This window comes from Phragmites australis, chromosome 24 (assembly GCF_958298935.1).
Source record: "Phragmites australis chromosome 24, lpPhrAust1.1, whole genome shotgun sequence".
Classification (NCBI taxonomy): Eukaryota; Viridiplantae; Streptophyta; class Magnoliopsida; order Poales; family Poaceae; genus Phragmites; species Phragmites australis.
The window spans coordinates 694,192-717,193 of record NC_084944.1 but is presented as its reverse complement, the minus strand read 5'-3'; the positions used below and the strand labels follow the sequence as shown (position 1 = coordinate 717,193).

Here is a 23,002-nt window from a genome sequence, read left to right as displayed (position 1 = left end):
TGATATAAAGGGAAATGCAACATCCAAAGTCATTGTCGATCCGTAATCTCTTACTAGTCTCAAACTCGTCGCATTCTCGGCTTCCCAGGCTATCCACGTCGACTATTGATTCTGAGCTGTCCGATTAGATCACCAACAGGTTAGCATCGTCCGATATGGTGTGTGCGCCCCGCAGCGTCTCGTAGGCTTTGTGGCATCGGGTATCTTTCTCCGCTTGCTCCGCCGTTTTCCTCCCTCCACCAATCTTCCCCGATCTTGTGCCTCCTCCTCATGGCGTCCGTGGGCTCTGTCCCCGCCTACGACCTCCACATTGCCTCCGCTGCATACACGCGACTCGACAGGTCGCTGCCTCCGTGCCGCCCACCCCGTCCTCCCACGACACGCCACTGCCGGATCGATCCTTGCATGGTCCTCTCCCCCTCGTCATCGTCTCCCTCTCGTTGTTCTTGGCCCAGTCGTTGGCCTCTTCCTCACCCGGCACATGGAGAGGCGGTAGCCATGCCCCTCCAAGCGACGGAGCTCTAGTCTTTGAGCTGTGATGCTGTGGGGAGGTGGCCGTCGTAGTGCTGCGAACAAAGGGCTCCGCTCGCGCAGAGGGCCGTGCCGCATGCTACGCCAGCCGACGAATCCAGAAGATGCTGCTCTACGGTGGTTGTGTGGCTTCAATCAGATGTGGTTCCTTCCTTCTCATTACCATCAATTCATTTTTTTTCCTTTCAAAAATAAATTTATCCCCCACTAAGAATTTCTACTCTAATCCAATATTCCCGTTTTATGTCTGATGTTGTGCATATTTTAAATAGAGTCCGCTTTAATCACAAGATGCGTTCTGATAATCCGTGTCATGTCAATGAATTTTGACCGAGTCTTGCAGTATTGTTATGGTCAGGTTTACCCGAGGAGATCTTCTGCTATATTCTGATTTGTTCTGATCACGCCGGAGGAGGAGCACTACAGGCGATGGCGAAGCAATTGCAAGGGTATGTGATGCTGATGCTTGTCTTTGCCATAGGCAATGTGCTAGGTCATGAATCAACAACAACAGCACTCAACAAGGTAAGCCGTAAGCATTCATTAGACCTGGCGATTATTCCATCAAGTTTCTCAGATTAACTAATTTAGAGTTGCTATTTGCCTGCATATTATAATTGTGCTCACGGTCTATCAGGTGTATCATATTAGTGGTGCTCTTAAAGAATAATCACCAATACCTCTGCTCTAGCTTAATCTGGAGATTCATTCTTGAGTCAATGGATGGAACTGCCGCATTGGGCCTTGATTTGAGTTTTTGTGACACATGTTTTTCTCATGGTACCAATATGGGATAAGAGGTAATTTAATTGTTCAGATACTTCAAACAACTACAGATGCTACTGCATCAAATAGTTTCAGATTATTTACCAATCATGATGTTCGATAGGCTCTTAATCAAATGCGAATTTATCTACCAATGCTTTACACTTCTGTCTTGTTGCCTTACATATATCTCAGATTGGGTATTTTTTGTATTCCTATTGGCAGTTGGCAATTGACACTTTTGATAAGGATATTTCTTATCATGTCATTTTTATTTATGATTGATGATTGGACTGTCTTTTCTGTTTTTGATGAGTATGGAGGAACAAGTTATTAGTCGGGCACATCGAATGGGTGCTACTCGTCCAATACATATCGAAACTTTGGCTATGCATGGTACCATCGAAGAGCAAATTCTTAAACTTCTACAGGTTTGTGTGCATAACATGTTCATAACATTTTGATGCAAAAATATGTTCAATCCTGTGTGTTTTAAGTATTTGCTTTGCTTGCAGAAAAATGGTGAATGAAGGAACAAACAGCGCTGACAATGAAGGAGGCCGGTTTTATAGGAGTTTTCATGATTTTGCTGAAAACAGCTATCTGTCACAACTCAGCGTTGTGTAGACTGGATTTAACACATCACTTCTGTGACAGACAAAAGATCTCTTTGTATATTAATCGAATTGTTTTAGACAGAGTAGTTAGTGAATTGAATATGGTATATGTTGATAAGGGCTAGAATATTGGTAATACAAAAATGCATGGGGCCAACTCATTATACAGAACTTTATAGACTAAAATTGATTTTTTCTTTTTGTGTTCTTTTCTAGTATATGTTTAGTGTGGAGATCTTATCGACGTTCAGCTTTGTGTAGACTGGATCTAACACATCACTTTTGTAGCCTTGTGTAGACTTGATATTTTGGCTGCGGTAGTGTTTGATAGCATATTGTATGCAAGTGTAAATCCAAGCTCTTATATATCTATTTAAGCAACGAGTTAATATTGCACGTCAACGGCGTGCAACTTTTCTAGTTCACTCTATCCGGTTGTCTTTCACTGGTTTCTTTCATGATCTGCCTTACTGCTTGTCTCTAACTATGTCAACTAAACATCCTCATCCTGCACACCGCTTGCCCCTAACTACTTTTAACGAAACACCTCAATCTTGCACATCGCTTACAATGATACTCCTAAATTCTATATTCAATAGTCGAGAAAACTCTTCCCATCTTAACCTAAATATCATCTTCGTCAATGTTACCGGCAAAGGGTGGTGAGAGCAGCTGAAGTTGGAGGTGGCGTGGACGTGAATGTCTCCATCCCAAAATACCCGTACACTTCTCTAAACAAAATTCCTCATCCGTTTGCAAATAATTGTCTTTTATTATTTAAATTTTGACTGACAATATTTGTTATAATATTTAGTTAAGTAAAGCAGAAAAGATATCGTTAGATTTGTTATAAAAAAAATATCAAACTGCATATGCGAAAACAAATCCCAATCGGCTGGTCAATTCGAAATCCCAAATCCAGCGACGTTCCCTACTCCGCAAACCACCCCAAAATCTCCACACTCGACCCGTCCATGGCGCCGGTGCGCCTCGTGGCGGAGCTGATCCCCGGCGTCAGGTTCCGCCCGGACGGGGTCGACGTCCGCGCTGCGCGCCCGGAGGCGCTGCCCCACCTCGGCGGCGTAGCGGCGAGGCGTGGGGGTACTTCTTCACCACGCAGCGCCCCTCCTCGGCGGACGGTCTCTGGCGCGTGGAGGGCGGCGGGAGCGGTACGGCGGCGGTGTCGGCGATGCGGTCGCGTTCCACGACGACGGCGAGGTGCGGACGAAGGAGTTCCGCCTCAACGAGGGCGCCGCCGCCTTCCGCGGCGTCGAGGGCGTCTACACGAACCTGGTGGTGCGGAAGGTCTACAATGAGGTTCCCGGCAGCGACAACGACGAAGCCTCCGCCGCCGAGGCTGTCGGCGCCAACCCTAACCCCAACCCGGTCGTCGCCAAGGTTACCCAAAGTTAGAACCATGTTGCCTTCCACTTACTTCATGATATCTGCATGTATTTCGTCATCTCTATTTGCCTTAAATTCGTCGATAGACGATTTCGAAATCACTTGTTGGTGGTGGTGGCGTGAGTAGCAAATCATTGCTTGTCTACGTTTGGTGATTGTTGTGACTAAAATGATGGCTCGAGGTGGAGGGAGTACTACACCATCTAATAAGGTTCAATAGTTAGTAACTGCTTGCTAGCCAATATCACCAAATCATCTCCAGCATATATTTTTGATGCCAAATATGTTGCGTGGAAATTTATAATTTCTGAATTGCATTCTGAGATTTGGTGCACCCTACTTATGAAGGAACTGGAAGCCTAGCGACTTAGTTGCTTTTGGAGTCCTTAGGCCCCACTCGTGTGTTTAACTGGTAATTGGTATGGTCGAGGTGTTATTTACACATATTGGGCTGTTTATTGAACTGTGGAGGATGTTTCTATTAATATTCTGTACTATGTTGTCCTATTGACAATCCTGTCCTCTAGTTCTTTCTCCATGTAGCATGTATTGAACTATTTTCTTTTGTAAGTGTGTATGGTCTACAATTATTCTTTAAGCACCCAATTGATGTGTCGATTCCGCTATTAGTTCCCTCAATTTGTGTTTTGTTGGGGACTCTTGAAATTTTGCAGTCCCAAAAAAAAAACTTTTTAGCCATTTCACTTTGTGTGGTGACTTATGTCCTGTACCCCCATCAAGTAGCTGTTTCTGTAAGGCTAGCGTACTAGGGCCTGTTTGGATCACCACGTCTAACCTTAGGCAACCACAGTTTTAGTAGTCAGTGTTTGGTTGATGTCACACTTTAGTCTGCCTAACTCCTTAGCCTCTTGGTCCACTTGTCATAGACTCAAGTTTCTTGCCTAACTTTGCCTGAGGTTAGGTAGCCATTTTTCTTGCCACAAAAGTGTGGCAATACTAAGGTTAGCCATCTTAGTCAAGAATATGTGGCAAAATTAGTTGCCAACCAAATGTAAAGTTTTGGTTAGTGCATGATCATGCTATATGTCAGATATCCCATGTGTTTGGTCTCTCCAGGATATAATGTGGGCATTGACTTCATCATGTATGTAAGAAGGATAAAGATAACTAAAATTTGGCCATACTGTTTTACTTTTTCCTGCTGCCTTTAGAGGTCCTTGGTGCAAAATCTCCTCTATCACACATTATATGCAACATGTTTTCAACTGATATTGCCAGAACCATGCATTTATGTTTCGTTTTTGTGTCAGGTAGGCTTTATGTGTAAATTTTGAGGTTTGTTGTTAGCGCAAGTTGTTTAATCTGAATAACATACTAACGAGTTTTTTTCCTGTATCACACAATTGTGCCCCTACTTGTCACAGGGAAATTTTCTTGCGAAGGGATAATCAAGCGCAAATTTGACATGGAACCCAACAAAGAAATCCTTGCAGACTATGGAAAGTTATGGCGTGGGAGGACTAGGAAGTCCATGATTAAAACAAGAAAAGTGCAGGTGACGGATTTTATGATCATTGTTTACCTCTGGTGCGTCTATTTCTTAAGTGTTTCTGTATAAGTTGACCTTTTCTTCTTCACTGCTTGTAGGTACTTGAGAATGACCATGGAAGGAGTATGGGATCCATGCTTGGCATGGTTGGCCTGGCACCTTAAGGTTCAGAGGTAGTTGTTCTTTCTCAGCATATATGAAGCTATCCCCCCATTGTCCAATGCCTTGTTGCCTAGGCTGGTAGTATAAATACAATGGATGCTTTTTTCTGAAGTCATAATTTCTGTCTCGTGTCTAACGTATTTCTATGCTCAACACATAACTATTCTGGAAAAAAAAACATTTCCAGAATGCACATTAGTTAGCTCTTCTGGCAAAAACATTGCACTATCCACATTCTTTGAGTCGATCTTTCTTGTGAAAACATCCATTAGATTGTCTCATGACCATGCAAATAAGGTCTCAATACTTCTGATTTTATTGTTTCTCAGGAGAACATGGAACCAATACCAGCAAAAGCTTCTGATGTGAAAAGAACAAAAATGGGTCGCAGGGAGCTGGAAAATATCACATTCAAGCATTTTGAGAGGCACCCAAATCGGCCATTGAAGCAGCTAACACAAGAACCTGACCAACTTGAGGTATTTTGCTAACCTTTCCCAATTCTTCTCAAGGGAAGCATGGTTTCTTACTACAGTTACTGCCTTTCTGATGTCCAAGCCATTGGTTACCAATGGTCTGCCCTTGATTCTGTGCAGCAATTCCTGAAGGAGATACAGAATGATATGTGTGTCTACAACAAGGGAGGACCAAATCAGGGGAATGCCTGAGCAAGAGCCTGAATACAAGAAGTGTACATAGCAAAACTATGATCCCCGATGTGCTGAAGCTATACTGTACCTGAGCTAGAAGAAGCGTCAATCTTTTACGTACACTGCGCTATACTATACCTGAGCTAGAAGAACTTGTTGCCCTGATGTGCTGAAGATGTTCTCGAGCTTCGACCAACAGGAACTCCAAGCTGTTAGTTGCTGCATACAAGTAATCGCAGATGCTTCATCTGGTTGTCACTTAACGTACTTTGATTCATGACCCGATGCATCTTTTATGCCACTGGTAGCCATATCAAAGACCGAGTTTCGGCATGGGTTGTATCTCACTAGAAGTGAGGATTGACATTGTATGTATGTTAGCTGTTTTGGGCAAACTGGCATCGTAATTTGATAGCCATGATCATTTGAACGCAATATGAAATCCCCAGCTTCTCTTGCGCGCCTAGTAGTGTGTGTCAGTAATGTGATACTGTGCTAGAGTTATACTAAAACTTTTTTACAAGAGTGAAACTTCTGGAGTAACTGTTGATCTCTGAACATATATATTCGATTGCCAGGTGAACGTTACTGTTATGAACGAAGACCAGAACGGGCAAATCATAGTTCATTGACAGACGAACTGGTGCATGCGCAAAAGGGTGAGTTGAGAAGGTGCAGTGCCGGCAAGGCAAAGTTCAGGCTTCAGAGATGTGCGCTTTGCTGCAGTCTGGGCTCGCTGAAGAAACCGGTGCTGATGAAGGGGAGGCGAGGGAGCAGAAAGCAGATCTCTGGAAGAAGAGAATGGAATACTCGGTCAGCTGAGGCTCGGTCTGGAGTGCCGCTGTCAGAGGAGGACACCGGTGCATCCAACTCCAACCAATTCCAAATCTTGGACACCACCACACGTTGCTACAAGAGAGATCGACTTTTTTATAACGATGACACTTATGTTAATGAGATATGAAACTATCTAAGTTAATATTTATAGGTCAGAACAACGGCAAATAAACGAAGTTACTTCTTGATGGTTGAAAAAATCAATTGGCTCGGCTTTCTAATTCTCGCCCGACATATCTTTCCTCGGCAAAAGCACTTGTTGCCGCGCCGACGTCCCCCTCCCTTGCCCTTTCCGTCTTGCCCTTGTCTCGGAAGGGGAGCACGACTCGATGACGCCGCTGCAGCGAGCGATAACAAGTCAAAGCAGCAGCGGCGACCAAGCCCACCCAACTCCCAACCCAACCCCCGCTCCCGCCTGCCTCCACCCGGGTTAGAGGAGCGGCGATCCCGGCGGGCCGCAGCTGTGCCGCCTCCGTCGCGGCGAGCTCGAAGCTAACCCCTCCCGCGCCCCCTGCAGGGACAGAGGTTTGCTTCCTCCGAGCCTATCCTCAGCCCGCGCAGTTTGAATTCGATCCGGTTCGTTCCGCCAGCTCCTCGTTTGGAGCTCTGCTAGCGAGCTAGCTAGCACGGGCCTTGCCTCGGCGATTCACCTTGTTTTGGTTCTGTTGTTGCTTTGATCTGCTGCTGTGAAATCGCGGGAATGCAGTAGTCGCTTAGGCATTGCTGTGGTTGAGAACTAACTGTTGCGCTGTTGCCTTGTGTTGGAATCGATCCCCAGCCAAACAAGTATCCGCGATTTGGTGTATGTTTTCCTCCGATTCAAATTGCGCTGACCATCAATGGGTAGACTAGTTCGTGCTTTGCGAAAAGCTTCAGGGTGGACTGCTTGCTTCAGGACTAAACAAATCAGTTATGGATCTGAAATGGTTAGGCGTAGTCACATGATTGATGTTGATGCGCATGGCAAAGCGCCAAACATGGTGCTTAGAGCTAGTGTGCTGGCTGGGTAGATTATCAATTATCGTTACCCCAGGAAGCTTCTCTCTCGGAACTTGAGCATACATGGGACTCAGCATCTCAATTTATCACCTGATAATATGCATTCGATAGTACAATATTCTAATTCACTACTTTATTGGCATACCGATTCTGTTGGAACATGACTACAAGAGCATAGTCAAAGGGATCACGCCTCACCTAAAAATCAGATCTAGTACTTAGTTCATGCTTCATTTGATTCATCTGTCAATTGTGTTTTTGAAATCTCCTTCATAAGATGTCTCCTTCATAAGATTCCTGTAATAATATTCCTGTATACCACAAATGCCCAGTTTTCATTTGAATTGAATACTTAATAATATTCCTGTAATAATTTCAGATTCATGAGGGGCTCAAGCTATTGCCTGATAATATTACCGTTTGACACTACTAATCTAGTTCACCAATTTATTATTAGGCTCATTCTGTTGGAACAAGAGCAAAGTCAGAGGGATCACACCTCACCAAAAATTTCAGATGTAGTAGCTAGTTCATGTTCCATTTGATTGATCTGGCGTTTGTGTATTTGACATCATATTTATTTTTATGTGGATATATTGTTCATAAGATCACCTTATACCGCAAATGTTGTGATTTTAATGATTTTCCTGTGATAATTTCAGATTCATGAGGGGCTCAAGAATGAATCTAGGCGATCGTAGAACGCGGAACACGATGATGATAGTAATTGTGATGGGTTTGTGCTGCTTCTTTTACATACTAGGCGCTTGGCAGAAAAGTGGGACAGGAAGGGGTGATAGTATAGCTCTGAGGGTTAACCAAGAAACAGACTGTACAATCTTGCCAAATTTGCACTTTGAGACCCATCATAGCATAAATGGTGTCAATCCATTGATCATGACCAATAAAGTGATTGAACCATGCCGCGTCCGATACAGGGACTACACTCCTTGTCAAGACCAGAACCGAGCAATGACCTTTCCTAGAGAAAATATGGCCTACAGAGAAAGGCATTGTCCTGCAGAGAATGAGAAACTGCACTGTCTAATCCCAGCACCGAAAGGCTACGTGACCCCTTTCCCTTGGCCCAAGAGCCGTGACTATGTTCCATATGCCAATGCTCCGTATAAGAGTCTGACAGTCGAGAAAGCTGTTCAGAACTGGATCCAATTTCAGGGAGATGTGTTCAAATTTCCAGGAGGAGGGACGATGTTTCCCAACGGGGCGAAAGCTTACATTGATGAACTTGCATCCATCATCCCTCTTGCTGATGGTACCATCAGAACTGCACTTGATACTGGATGTGGGGTATGTCCTCTAACCAGAGCTTGTTATCATTTGCCCCCTTGAAGATGAGTTAATATTTAGCTGGTACTTTTGATCCCTCTTGTGTTCTCCTCTTAGTTGTGTTTTTGCTTATATGCTGTACTTCATAGTTCCAAGGCAATTAGATGTTACTCTTCTTAGCATGACTTCTCTGCATTTTAACATAAATTTACCTTCATGTCTTGAACCCCCCACCCCACCCCACACACACCCCTTCATATCTGCGAGTAACATTTCTGACCACGTGTAGGTTGCAAGCTTCGGAGCTTACCTAATGGATAGAAATATATTAACCATGTCATTTGCACCCCGAGACTCACACAAAGCTCAGGTTCAATTTGCTTTGGAGCGAGGTGTTCCTGCAGTAATTGGAGTACTTGGAACTATAAAGCTCCCGTACCCCTCTAGGTCTTTTGATATGGCCCATTGCTCACGCTGCTTAATCTCTTGGGAGTCAAATGGTGAGTAGTGTCAACTTTTCATAGAGAGTGCAGTGCTTGTGTCAACCTTTTCGTTTATATATATAATGACCTATAGAATTTGTCTTCCTGCAGATGGGATGTACATGATGGAAGTAGACCGGGTTCTGAGGCCTGGGGGTTATTGGATACTATCTGGACCTCCCATCAATTGGGCGAAATACTACCAAACATGGAAAAGGTCTAAACAAGATGCCAAGGAACATCAAAGTAGAATTGAAAACATTGCTGAAATGCTTTGCTGGGATAAAATCTACGAGAAGGGGGATACTGCTATTTGGCAGAAAAAAGCAAACTCACATTCGTGTCATCAAAACAATGGTCATGCTAGCAAGATGTGCAACGTTCAAGATGCAGATAATGTCTGGTATGTTCTCTATTTATACACAGTTATGCACTCTTTATCTAATAACTAGCTTTTATATGCATCTTTGCAACCTCTATTGTCATGTGAACTCTACTAAGCCATAATCATACACACTTACAAAATCCTCGTTAGAAAATTGATAAATATAACGTTTTCTCAGAAAGCATAAATATAACAGTTATTAACATTTCAACACATCAAAAGATTATAGGATCAAGAATTGATTGCTCTTCTATTGGGTTAGCTGAGATGAGTATTGATTGCATATGATATTACAGCCATTACTACTTATATATGCAAATATTCTCTTCACAGTGGAAGCGACCCGTGTTACTTTTCTGGCAATCACTTCTAGCTTTGACAGTCTGCTCAGTTTTCTGTCCTCTCATTACATCAGCTTTTAATTGTTTTTTATGTATGGTTTATTATAGGTATAAGAAAATGGAATCTTGTATAACACCTACCGGAGAGGCAGCACAGTTAAAGAAGTTTCCAGAGAGACTATCTGTCATCCCTCCCAGAATTCTGGAGGGCCATGCACCTGGTGTTACAGAAGAAGTCTATGAGGAGGATAATAAGCTGTGGAAGAAGCATGTCAATACTTACAAGAGGGTGAACAAGCTGATAGGTTCTTCAAGGTATAGGAATATTATGGACATGAATGCGGGCCTTGGAAGTTTCGCTGCAGCGCTTGATTCTCCCAGGTCCTGGGTAATGAACGTTGTGCCCACTATATCTGAGAGGAACACTCTCAGTATCATCTATGAGCGAGGTCTGATTGGCATATACCATGATTGGTGAGTCTTGTTGCTACCTCTGTTCGGGCATTCACTGTCAAATGAGATGCTGATGTGTGGAAACTGATCCTGTATTTTTCACGATGTTGCGCTGTTGGCAGGTGTGAAGCCTTCTCTACATACCCTAGGACATACGATCTGATACATGCCAATGGCATCTTCAGTTTATATCAGAACAAGTAGGAAATCTCTGTTCTTTCTCCCCTCTTGGTAATACAAAATTGCTTCATACCTTCCATAATACAAGTGCGTCGAAATTGGCAGGTGTGACGCTGAAGACATTCTTCTGGAGATGGATAGGATTTTACGGCCCGAGGGTGCAGTCATACTGCGGGACACTGTTGATGTACTGAACAAGGTTAGAAGCACAGTGGCCGGGATGCGGTGGAAATCCAAGTTACTTGATCACGAAGACGGCCCTCACGTTCCTGAGAAAATTTTGATTTCAGTGAAAGAATATTGGGCTGGCAGCGGAGAAGAGAACAGTTCGTAGATACAGAACCATGGGGACACTTGATAACAGCATCTTTCCCTGTGATGTGAAACCCTGGTGCTGTTTTGTCAGTGAATAGATTTTGTTCATACTTCATAGATACAGTGCAGACTTCATCATTCGCAAGATCCCATAGACAAACACCCCTGGTGCTGTTTTGTCCTAGATACTTGTTGTGCATATACAATAAATACCAGAGCATTGAGCAAACATTGGTGATTTGCCAATACATTCTGTAGGTAAAAGTACAATGCTTGGCTGGCTACTGACTAGCCTGTGCGGATATTCATTCTACAGATCTACCGTACAGAGGGACTTTATTGATTTTGTCATTGCACTGTGCACACCATCTGCTGATCATGAAATCATGCGGCCTCTTCATACGTACTATTTTTATCTCATCTGCACAATCTTCATTGGAGGTCTTCTTCATACGTACTATCTTTCTGCATGAGCCGTGAGCTGCTATTTCTGGTTGAGCTGATGAGATTTATTGTCACTTTCACTTGTCTGTCCCTGCTGTCGAACGTATCCTGTGAAAATGCTGCCTCAAAATTCGGAATTCCTTGAAATTTAGATGATTCCTCAAGATTGCCAGCTACGTGGGGTTGATAATGACATACTTCGCCCCCGAGCAAAATTTCACAATCAAACTCAATCCCGTTGACTGTGAAGATGTCTTGAACTAAACTCTGGATAACATTGGCTTAGCTGTGCAGATGCACTAGCCTGCAGGCAGAAGTAGTTGTTCCTTGCTTTGTAACTGAATTTGGAGAGTAAGACGGAGTCAGTCTGATGTATGTATGTCCCATTGTCCGTCCTCTCCTGTACCTCTCGGATGTCACAAAACATGTGGCTTTTTCAGCACACATTTTTCACTTGCTGTGATTTCTGTGATCGGTCCATGGTTGTACTCCCTCCATTTGAAAATATAAGACGGGGTTTGACTTGGCAGTGTCCTCTAAACTGATCTTTGATTGTTAATTTCTGTTACAGTACAATGTTTAAACAATAAAATCATAATCACTGAAAAGAACTTTCAAGTACAAATCCAATTATATCATTTTTGCATCACAAAGTTTACGTATAGTTTGACTAATTATTGGTAGAAGTTTCCAAAGTTTAAACCTTGGAATATGTGCGCTCCTTACAAAAAAAATGGAAGGAGTACTAGTCCTGGAGATGAGCTGCTTTTGTTAGGTCGAAATTTGCTGTGGCAGTGAATGGGCAATACAATACAAGCTCTGCATTATATCATGCTTTATGATTCTGTGGTGAATATAGTGGATTTTAGCGGGGCTAATCAAACCTCAAGACCTGCATCCTGACCACGCCCTCCTACGCCGTTACGAAGGTTTGACCTACCGCAAAGTTCAGAACGAGCATGAAGGTTTTATGTTGGAGAAGATGCAGTAATATAAATTCCAGTGGTTTTAAGTAACCTCACCTTTTCCCCGCTCGTTCTTGACGCATCGGCATCATCTTCGACATACTCAACGCCACAAACAGCGGCGTTATTTGCCTAGAGCGTGTTTGGCATTCTGTTCTGCTTGTACTTATATTTTTGTGGAGAAGATCGTCTGCTTATCTGTATATATTGTTACTTCCTATATTTATGGATAATTATAGGGTTTGAGTCTAATTTGGGGAAGCAGCTTGATCTGACGGATGAGGCAAGCAGCGTAGGATGGCTGGTGGGCCAGTACCGATGGCAGGGGAGGCAAGAACGCCATATTAGCGTGGTGGTGGATGGCAATAGCAGATTTAGCGGTCGGAGCACAGTCGGAGATGAGCGGAGAAGGGTGGCAGGCGGGGGCGAGCTATGGCATCGGAGCTATAGCGCGAGCGAGACTGTGGGCAAAGGTTGTGAGCTGTTGGATGCGTAACGGTCGTCTAAACTTTTTTAAAACTAGACACATGTCTTTTAACATCCGCCGTATAATATAGGTTTCCGCCGATGTATCCCACCGGCCTGCAGCGCCATGAGCCTTGTGGCAGCTTGTTCCGTTTCCATGGAACAATAACTTGCAACATATTATGCTTCAGAGATTGTGTGTTGCAGGTGCCAATAGCAGAATAAGACAGCTAGTAATATTCTGCATGATTAATATCGAATAAAATCCCAGTTGAATTGCATGGATACGGGTGCGTATGTATCTGTCACTCCATGTGCTAAATAATGCTAATTCCTGTGTTGCCGCAGCTCCCAAAAAAGAAAGAAAGAAAGAGATCATGTGATGCTGAGTATGTGTTGCATGTTATTGTTACTGCTTGATCACGGATAATATTTGGATCTTAGCGAAAAGAGTATTTAATTTATTGGGTAGGCAGCGAAAAAGAGAAGGGTTTGCAACCTGAACATTATCTGTAGGTTCGTTGTTTATGATTTGACTGTAGCTAGTGAAGCCTCCAGGAAGGCCGTACCGATAAGAACGACAACAGCCAGCAGCGCTATCCCCATCTGGAAAACAAGTGAAGCACCAAATAACTGATGACTGTGTGTGTGAGGTTGACTGACGCGCGCTGTCGTCGATCATTTCGCCGCAAATAGTGACTCTGCATGGATGCAGGGAGAGCGCTAGCGGCGGTGGAGGCGGCCCGTAACCCGGCCATGCACAAGCGCCAACAGATGCATGTCGTCCACCTCAAGTGTCATGATCATCCAGCTGCCTTAGCTTGTGTTTGGTTGGCCCTCCAAGACCGATCCTGCATGACAAGATGTGATACATGAGTTTGGTTAGTTAGAGGGATCATCATCGTTCAAGATGAGATCTCTTACAGATTTTAGACCTATTCTCATTAAATATTGAACCGGCTCGTATCAAATTATCCTATCCAGTCATATCTCATCTAAGACAATCACATCATATTCATCTAAGACAATCACATTATATATTTAGTTGGCCGCCTAGGACCGATCCTACATGATAAAACGTGATATATGGGTATAAAGTTAGTTAGATGGTCCACGTTCAGAATGATATCTCGTATAAGATCCTAGACATATTCTCTTTAAATACTAATCCGGCTCGTACCAAATTATTAAAGTCATCCCGTTTAATAACATCTCATCTAAGACAATCGCATCCCATTCAATTTCGTTTAACCAACTAAACACTAACTAACTTCCACTACAGAATCATACCCATAAATGACATGCTGAAATATGTATGTAAACTTCTGAATTGTACTCTCGATCATTTGGTATAGAATAAGATATCTAATATATCCTACTCGTATATAGTACATGCATGGGTGATGAGATAAAATAAGTGAAATGGCCTAGGTGGATTGCATGGCTTCCTGTGTGTAAGTGTGTATTTATTACCATGTGTGTACCTAAATCCTAGGATGTCAGATCAGGCTGTGTAACATGGTATTGTTTCCATGAATCAAACGAATCGCACCAAGAACGTGCAGCATAAAAAGCGAGAGAGAGAGAGAATCATCTCGGTGTACTAGGATACGACGAATCGAGATTACAGTACGTTCCTTGTATTGTATCCGAGTTTGAGAGCCAAAAAAAAAGCTGCAAAAAGCCAACAAGAGGCCGTCAGGTCCAGGCTGAACTGAACATAACAAGCCGGGGTGCAGTTCCGACCGCCAGCATGCGTGGAATTTTTAGAATTCGGACTTTTTAAAAAACTTTTTTTACATATAGATTTATAGAAAATAATATCAAAAAATAGATTTTTTAAGCACCATAATATTCAGGGGTCGTGGTTGAATACGACAACGTGATAACAATTGACACTGTAGTAACTACAACATGCATCTTTTAAGTCTAAAATAAAAAAATAATAGTACGGTGTCAAATGTCACAACTCCGTTTTATTCAACCACGGGGTTAAATATTATGCCAGGGTGCAAAAAGATTACTTTTTAAAAATTATTTTCACAAAAATCTATTGATAGAATATATAAAAAAAGATGAAGATGTAAAAATTCCCCTGCGCATAATATCCTCTGCTCTGCTGTGAACTGAGCAGCGCACCCCGACTGCCGTCAGCACGGCTGCCGACGCCATAAAAATACTACCCGCGACCAAAATTCCGACCGATCCCCGCCGTCCATCGCGGCCGCCGACGGCTCCCCTCCCTTCCACCGCCTCCTTCCCCCAAACCACCCGAATAGTTTAATCCACGCGCAAAAACCGAAAAAGAATTATAAACCGAAGAACAGACAGCAGCAGAAGCAGCGCCAGGTAATCACCTCCTCTTCTCCTTCTTCCCTCCTCATCCGCCGCGATTCGGGTGGGATTCGTTGGAAATCGCCTAAAAACCGGGGCTTTTTTTGTCCTAAGATTGGTTCTGATTGGTTTGATCGATTGATCGGAAGACAGGGAGGAGGGGGAGATGGCGGCGTGCCGGGGGTTCTTCGAGTGCCTGCTAAAGCTGCTCAACTTTTTCCTCGCCGTCGCTGGCCTCGCCATGGTCGGATACGGGATCTACCTGCTCGTCGAGTGGATGAAGATATCCGGCGCGGGCGGGGAGTCGCCGGCGCCGACGGAGGTGCTCATCTTCGCCCGCCCGTTGATGGGGGCCGTCGCCCTCGGTGACGGGTTCCTCGACAACCTACCCAAAGCATGGTGAGAGGGTTGCGTCTGATGCATGCCTTTTTTTGTTTTTGTTTTTGTTGGCGTCTGATGAATTGAGGTTACTGTTGGTTTTGCCCCTACAAATGATAAGGATCGAGAGGAATTGGAAGGTTTGTTTAGTAGGGGCGGCAATTAGGATTGCAAATAGAAGAAGTGTTACTCTGATTTTCGGTATCACGGATGATCGAGATGCGTAGGTGAATTATGCCATGATAGCCAAAATTCGCAACTGCAAATTGCTGTCTGGTGAATTATACGTTGCATGCCTTTAGATTGATGAATCTGGGAGGCAGGGGATAAATTCTGTGTGGATTAGATTCGTTCCAACTGGAACCATGAACTCTTTAGTTTGGGAATCATCAGTTTGTTCTTTGCTTATTTTTACTGCCAAGACGACTGTGTTTGACATCGAATCACCTCTGCTTCCTACAGGTTTATTTATCTGTTCATTGGTATGGGTGCTATCGTCTTCCTTGTGTCTCTGTTTGGCTGCATCGGAGCAGGGGCAAGAAACACCTGCTGCTTGTGTTTCGTATCCTGTTGTTGTGTTTCTTAACTCATCACTGTGTTCTCCATTCTGAAAAAGATGATGTTTGCTATGCACAAGACACTAAAAGAACACTTGGAATTATGTTTGATGTCAAATTCCGCATGGGCTATTAGACACTGAACATGCTAAACCAACAAATCTTTTATCTCTGTGCACTACTCTGAACAACAATCTTATAAAACAGCAGTAGCAGTAGGTAACAAGCTATTGATTATTTCTGCAGCCCCAAGATGTTTCATCGAAGGCAGTAACTTGCCTGTGTTTGGTGATAACAATCAATACTTCAATATGCTTGTTTCCTTTGACTTTAAAAAAGTATGCTTTCTTGGTCATATTGTTGATCCTTGCTGAGGCGGGAGCTGCTGCATTCATTTTCTTTGACCATAGCTGGAAAGATGTGAGTCTTCTGCTTGGTGCTAGTTTGCGAACTACTACTACTATGTAGATGTCTTATCGTTTCCTTGATTTACTATAGTTATCCATAAACTTCTTTTGCAGGTAATTCCAGTGGACAAGACACATAACTTTGATGTTATGTATGACTTTCTGAAGGAAAACTGGGAGATTGCAAGATGGGTTGCTCTTGGTGTTCTCATATTTGAGGTAGGGGGATGAAACGATAATCTTACATCTTTTGATCTTTATACTCGAAACAATCGTAATGCGTCCTTTATTTTTCCAATGCTACTAGGTATTTATTTCATGATTAATACTTCATAAGTTGTGGTCCTATATTCATGCCAACGCTTTCCAACTCTAAACCCCATCCACCCTTCCTAATTTCTCATCCCGTAAATTTTATTCACCCTGGTATGAGAGCATGGTAAGTCTTTTGATGTATGGATGTCTGTCTAATGCAGATTTTGTTCTGCTATTGTGTCTGTTGTAACCAAGCACATTATGAACAAAATATAGCTAATTTGACATTCAGCATGATACCTAATGAGCTGGACTGGAGGCTGATGATGATTTAATTCTGCATTCCTTTCGAAAAGCGTCTGTTTTTTCCTTCTAGTTGTAGTTTTTCTAGTACAGGTTGTATGCAGACAAGGTGAACTAATACTGACTGATATGCAGGCATTGCTTTTTCTGTTAGCTCTGGTTGTAAGGGCAATGAACAAACCCGCTGAGTATGACAGTGATGATGAAATCATTGCAATTGGCCGCACCCCTAGCATCCGGCAGCCATTGATCCATTCCCAAAATGTTCCTGCCACTGGCGTTCCCGTCCCAACACTTGATCAACGTGCAAGCAGAATTGATGTGTGGAGCCAAAGGATGCGAGAGAAGGTACATTACTTGATGGTTCGTTTTCAGCAGCATTGACCAATATGTTATCCTTCGTCTCCTCTCTTGATAATCATTATATTTGTGCCTAATGCAGTATGGTCTGGACACAAGCCACTACACGTACAACCCTTCAGATCCAAGCAGGTACCAACAAAATGGTGCACCTCCGGCTGAGGAAAGGAGTCGTTGCACAATAATGTGAAAAATTCGCCATGAAGTTCTCCCAGACTATGGATTTTATTTGAATGAGGGCTGTCTCAGCTTGTGTGGTTTGGCCGTACACGTGTTGTTCAGAGTGGTGTATGGAATAGAGAGTCGCTACCTTAACCTCTACCCTGCCTGATGTCTTCTCTACAAATGCTCTATGCACTTGTAATTTTCTTGTGAATGAAGAACAGTTAGCCATTGATATCTTATTTCATTTTGCATTCATCGGGGTGTTTTCATTTCCTCTGTAATCTCCCTTCTACGTTCAGTTCCTAGTGTCGAGCAGCTCTGTTTAATTCTACGCTGTACTCGTGTTTGTAAGATTTGGTTGTGCTGTGAAGTAAGATGAGTTAGTAGAATCAGTTTTGCTGTGAATATATCGTTGGAATCTTGTTCTTGGAAATTCGGTTCTCATTGTCATTCAGCTGTGAATGTATCATAGAATATGTTCCATCTTTTCCGGATAGCAAGTTAGCTGTCTTTCTCTTCCTGTGGAGGTCATCTTTTTCCTAATTACTTATTATAAAGCCGAGTGACACATTATCCCAGATGTTTAGTGCCGACCAATAAGTATCCATTGAGCCATACAATCTGTATACTGTACTACTAGAAAGTCGCTCTTGTAGGAACAATGAATGTTCCAGCTAACCTCCTCATGTCTGACTGCATATACATGGCATCGAGCCTCATCATTTGATTCACCACATTTCTCACTGTTCTTTTTAGGCAAAATTTCAGTTGCTGTCTTATCATTTCGCACAGTGAGACAGCAATGAAGAAGTTAAATATGGAACGATATTAAAGGAACACTTGTTACCCTTCAGCTGCTCTCGGTCCTAGAGAGCATAGAACTTCCTGCTCACCGAATGTGAGGCGCTCGTTCAATTGTTCCCAACCTTTGAGACACTGCGCTCGTTGGCATTGCAGTCGTTGATGTCTTAAGCTGCCACGAAATTAAATGTTTCAGTCTGCTTGATCATTTTCTTCAGAGAGAGAAGCCAGAATTTTCTTTTTCTGATGTTTTCCGTACTGTGACTAAAGGAATTTGGTTCCAAACAGTAAGCATAAGTATTCGTTCCTTATATAACAGTTTTGAAGTTGCCCCACGACCTCGACGCCATGCATGGTTGCCGGCGACGAGCCACCCACTTCTCGCTGCTCTCGGTTTGTGTGGATGATATGCTTTCGCCGCCGCCGAGCGTCTGAACAGGGAGGCAAAGAGATCGACGACGCACAGATGCGAGGTAATGCCGCCTTTGCATACCACCACTGCAGTTCGACGGAGGTTCTGCATCCTGCTTCTTCATGGACAAGAACGCAGACCGCCCGGCTGCTGCTGCTCCCCGTACGCCTACCATACCCATGCCACTAGTTACCGACCAAATTTAAATTTAAATTTAAAAAAAATCAAAAATTGATAAAATTCAATTAGTTTCCCGAATTCCTGTACAATTACCGCAGTTACCACCGCCGAACGGTTTTAGAAGGTAAAACGCATTTGTACCCATGGATCAGAATCTGACACGTCCTAATGACCTAGGCCGTAGTTCTACAGGGCCACATGCACCTAAATCTTCTTTTCCTTTAGGGTAGGAGTGTGAGTATTTCAGTGATGTATTTCGCATTACTTGTGTATGGTACTGGAGAATGAATGAACTCAATACGTCGCATTGGCTTGAGTATGCACTGCATTAACTTGCCGGATTTAGGTACGCAATTCCTCTGAGCTTGTTTTCAAGCCAAAAGGAAGACATCTAAGCTTGAACCTTTCACTATAGGGAAGGATGTACAGGAGAGCAAGCCCAATCGGTGAGGTGAGGTCTTCGCAATTTGACACCACACGCGAGCCCGCTGAGGCCATACATATAGTTTAGTGTTCCTGCAGCTGTGCCATACTCTGTTTTCTTCATTGCTAATCTTGCCTACATCGGTGGGCTGAATTTGTTGGCTCTGCTGGGTTTTAGGCTTAGTTAGATTCCTAAATGGTATGTGGATCTGTTTGACTTACCACAGTAAATTACCGTCATCAAAAGTTGTGATTAATTTCAGTGAGCCAGCCTACTCGTCCATGACTTTGGCTCCCACCGTGCAAAAAGGTTTAATTCTGCTTGCAACTACATATGTTCTTAAAAATCTGATTTTCTTTGCTGCAGTGTTTGTACTGAAACAAAAAAAAAGGATTTCATTCCAAACACAACGTCTCACCGCACAGCACCATTCATTGGATTGAAATAATGAGTGCGTAAGAATCCAAAACCCAAAGAAACAAAGAAAATACGCCGTGGTCGAATCGAACAATACAGACGAGCAAGTAGAGTGGTAGCAGATGCGATCAGAGCCTGTCGGGATGTATGAGGAGTCATCACTTTGTGACATCAGGGGATTGACAGACTTTCATACATGCATCATCACCTCGCATCAGCACATACCACGCCCGAAAACAAGTTTACCAGCAAAGAAGAAAACCTAATCAGCAGCAGAAGCAAGGGGGTGGGGGCAAAAGCGAGGAGCTAATTCTAGATCTGAAGGGAGGAGGAGAACAGTGGCTCAGAACTTCTTAGAGGATTTGTGCTACCGACATCGGCGGACGCCTCCGGCACACGGATTTCTTTCCTCATCGCCACCACACATCACCTAGCTAAATCAAGACGAAGGCCAAAAAATAAAACAAGCAACGAAAAGCAGGAGGGCGAGGAGAAAAAAGCAACGAAGTCACTTAGGGAGCTTGAGCAATTGCGTGAGAGACGGCGGTGGAGCTTGATGCGTGGCTGCGCCTTCGTTTTATAGACCAGAGCGGTGGGAAACCAAACCCTAGAGCTAGAGAACATGGGCTTGAAGGCCTGGGCCCAAGGTGGATCGGGCCCATCTCCATCTCCATCTCCACCTTCATCATCATCATCTCCGGCGCCTTGATGACCTTTGATAAATGTTTCGCTTTCATTTGATGAGTGCATCTGAGCTTATCGGCATTCGATGCTAGAGAAATGCAAAATCGCATCCGCTTGTTTTCTGATTCGCCTACAAAGCTGGTGGTCCGGAGCTGCTTCTTCTCAGACGCACGCAGCCAACCAAAACGCATGGGGCTGCTTCTTCCTTGATGCCACCCATTCCCATGGCCAATTTTACTCTTCTTCTAGCTATCATCATCATCCAATTTTACTCTTCCTCTTGGCTGTGTGCATCTTAGTTACGCAGAGATTGGGAGTATACTCTTTTGAGATTGCATCAAGATGTGAAGAAAAGAGTTAATAAAGCTTTCGTTATCCAAAAAAGTCTTGCCTACTCTTGACATGGATGGTCATCGTCATCCATTTTCGTTATCAGTGGATCAGAGAACTAACGAGCAGGGTGGAGAGTAGCTTTTATAGACGTAAAGGCCCGTACTTGTATCGTTGGTCCCTACTGTTGAATTCACACAATAACAAAGATTTGTTTGTCAGAGCTCACATATCAACTCACATATCAGCTCCTATAGTGAAATCGGTGGGAACTTTGCTAAACATCAGTTTGCAATTTTCAGTTTCCGTAGTGATTCCTTGAAATAACTAGATGCTGAGAGTTAAAAAAACAGCTTCTTCTGATTCATTTTCCTCACAGCACTTCTCTCATAGAGTTTATCTTAGATAATCACTGAAGAATTACTTTCAGCTACATAATTATTTTCTCTAAAGAATTACTTCCCACATAGAATTTGTATCATGGAAAGCTTTACCAAACAGGCCCCAACAAATCTCTCTAGCTTCCGCGTGGATCTCAAAATAAGTAATCTTCCAATTGATGTCCTTTTTGCATCTTAATTTAGTTCAAGGTTGGGGAGCAATGCCCTTAGCCCTTACTGTATATGAACCCTAAACACACCTCTCAAATAAGTTCGGGTATGAATCCATGACAGCGCACCAAAGAAGATTAGATTATTCAATGCAGTAACACTAGACATTGTGCAGATGACATCCACAGGGGTCATGAAATGGAGCATATGTGATTCAGAAATATATAACATGCCATGTCCTTATCCATTTCCAAGTATATATTCTGTATACTGAAAGCAAACTTAATCAACTGTTCTCCATTCATGGTTTTAATCAGGAGACTATTGAGTATAGGCACAATGTTCAAAGTTTTGGAAATTGTATAAGCACATCTCAGCTGCAGACTACTGAGTATTGACCTTGTCACTGTACTTGATCAAGTTCTTTGTAACAAATCTGTTGCATTTGTGCAGCCCTTTTCTAAAAGGCTGAAGATGCTTCACTCTGAAATAAGATTCCTCACCCGTTCTTCGGATACTTGCGTACAATCAAAATTTTCAGAACGGCCTCCTGGTTGGTTAGGTTATAGCCGACGTTCAATCTTCCAAAAGACCCTCCTTTCTATTCATCAGCCTAGTAGGATTGTGTTTTTTTATCAACCTCCTCCAGCCTACCTTATTATGGAGCATCAGATACTGTGCAGAAGTTCAGGCCGCTCACATTCAGATTTTACTATTTTCATTTTTATTAAAAATCTACCAAATGACAGTTTGTTTACTTAATCTCTTCAGTACCCAAAATCAGTTCCTTTTTTTGTGTCATGAAGGCCATATCTTTTGCTAGAGAACATGGCAGGTTCATATCTCTTTAGGATGCAACGAGGCCCAATGCCTTGAATGCCACTCTTGCTAATATCAGCCTAGCTGTGCAGATGCAGTACCTTCCAGACAGAAGTGTTTCTTGCCGTGCAACTGAATTTTGGAGAGTGAGGCTGTGGGGTATATATGTGCCTTGGTCCTTCTCCTGTACCCCTCAGATAAAAACATGGTAGTTTTTACCACACATTTTCACTTGCTGTGATTTCTGTGATCAGTATGGTCTCAAATATCAAATTTCCGATTGCTGTGTAATCTGCATTATGGTTTGGATTTAATACCAAACTGCAAAGTGGAACTGGATAAAATCGACGAAACCAGTGGTTCTCTCATGGGTTTTTGTGAGGACTAACTCTAGGTTCAACATAAGGTACAAAGTAACTGACATTATCAGTTTCTTTGTCTTCCATCCTCACAAAAGAAAAAAAAATGTTCCTTTGTCTTCCAACTTTCATTTTACTGCATTCCGTTGCCCATGCCCCCTAGAATTGCATCTGATAAATGTCTGCCCTAAAAACATAACTATAGTTCAAATTCGTCTTTTACTTGCAACCTGTATCATATATATCAGGACCTCATTGTTGAAATTTAGCGTGCGCACGCTCACACATCATTGTGTGATATCGGTGCTATGAATTTCTCAGTGTAGAGCAGCACGTTGATTTTCATCGATCTCTATGGAAATCGCAACAGTAAATATGGTTTGATTTCTACTCAGGAGTGTCTTGATGCTTCAAAATGCATGGCCAATCTGAACTCTGAACCTGCAAAAAAAACTCTGCCTTTGCTGCTCTCGA

General features: G+C 43.1%; 2 protein-coding genes, 2 non-coding genes and 1 pseudogene across 6 annotated transcripts; 3 read left to right on the top strand and 2 right to left on the bottom strand.

The window, feature by feature from the left end:
• The first annotated feature begins 2,887 nt into the window (after positions 1-2,887).
• On the top strand, positions 2,888-6,097 carry LOC133907975 (uncharacterized; annotated as a pseudogene).
• A 661-nt stretch (positions 6,098-6,758) lies between these two features.
• On the top strand, positions 6,759-11,269 carry LOC133907760 (probable methyltransferase PMT2). The gene is made up of 7 exons (XM_062349841.1): positions 6,759-7,001; positions 8,138-8,783; positions 9,052-9,262; positions 9,356-9,647; positions 10,079-10,444; positions 10,546-10,623; positions 10,709-11,269. The coding sequence occupies exons 2-7, from the start codon at positions 8,142-8,144 to the stop codon at positions 10,935-10,937; spliced, it is 1,818 nt and encodes a 605-aa protein (XP_062205825.1). The 5' UTR covers positions 6,759-7,001; positions 8,138-8,141; the 3' UTR covers positions 10,938-11,269.
• Positions 11,270-14,972: 3,703 nt separating this feature from the next.
• Positions 14,973-17,958, top strand: LOC133907761 (tobamovirus multiplication protein 2A). Of its 3 annotated transcripts, none has more exons than XM_062349843.1 (7): positions 14,973-15,141; positions 15,276-15,525; positions 15,967-16,066; positions 16,401-16,481; positions 16,583-16,687; positions 17,162-17,374; positions 17,469-17,958. In XM_062349843.1, the coding sequence occupies exons 2-7, from the start codon at positions 15,293-15,295 to the stop codon at positions 17,574-17,576; spliced, it is 840 nt and encodes a 279-aa protein (XP_062205827.1). In that variant the 5' UTR covers positions 14,973-15,141; positions 15,276-15,292; the 3' UTR covers positions 17,577-17,958. The 3 variants fall into 3 exon arrangements, with proteins under 3 accessions (XP_062205827.1, XP_062205826.1, XP_062205828.1); XM_062349842.1 differs by having other exon boundaries at positions 14,974-15,141; positions 15,280-15,525; XM_062349844.1 differs by lacking the exon at positions 14,973-15,141 and adding an exon at positions 15,171-15,190 and having other exon boundaries at positions 15,280-15,525.
• A 1,951-nt stretch (positions 17,959-19,909) lies between these two features.
• LOC133908125 (small nucleolar RNA snoR14) lies at positions 19,910-19,998 on the bottom strand. Its single transcript, XR_009908096.1, has one exon. It is a non-coding gene; the product is annotated as a small nucleolar RNA snoR14 (small nucleolar RNA).
• A 126-nt stretch (positions 19,999-20,124) lies between these two features.
• LOC133908123 (small nucleolar RNA U61) lies at positions 20,125-20,204 on the bottom strand. Its single transcript, XR_009908094.1, has one exon. It is a non-coding gene; the product is annotated as a small nucleolar RNA U61 (small nucleolar RNA).
• Between the last annotated feature and the right edge of the window lie 2,798 nt (positions 20,205-23,002).

Bases quoted from the DNA above. Each gene is read 5' to 3' on its own strand.
- LOC133907760 (XM_062349841.1), top strand. From the start codon at position 8,142: ATGAGGGGCTCAAGAATGAATCTAGGCGATCGTAGAACGCGGAACACG. The intron at 9,263-9,355 runs GTGAGTAGTGTC...GTCTTCCTGCAG, and splicing joins AATCTCTTGGGAGTCAAATG to ATGGGATGTACATGATGGAA. The intron at 9,648-10,078 runs GTATGTTCTCTA...GGTTTATTATAG, and splicing joins CAAGATGCAGATAATGTCTG to GTATAAGAAAATGGAATCTT.
- LOC133907761 (XM_062349843.1), top strand. From the start codon at position 15,293: ATGGCGGCGTGCCGGGGGTTCTTCGAGTGCCTGCTAAAGCTGCTCAAC. The intron at 15,526-15,966 runs GTGAGAGGGTTG...TGCTTCCTACAG, and splicing joins GACAACCTACCCAAAGCATG to GTTTATTTATCTGTTCATTG. The intron at 17,375-17,468 runs GTACATTACTTG...TGCCTAATGCAG, and splicing joins GCCAAAGGATGCGAGAGAAG to TATGGTCTGGACACAAGCCA.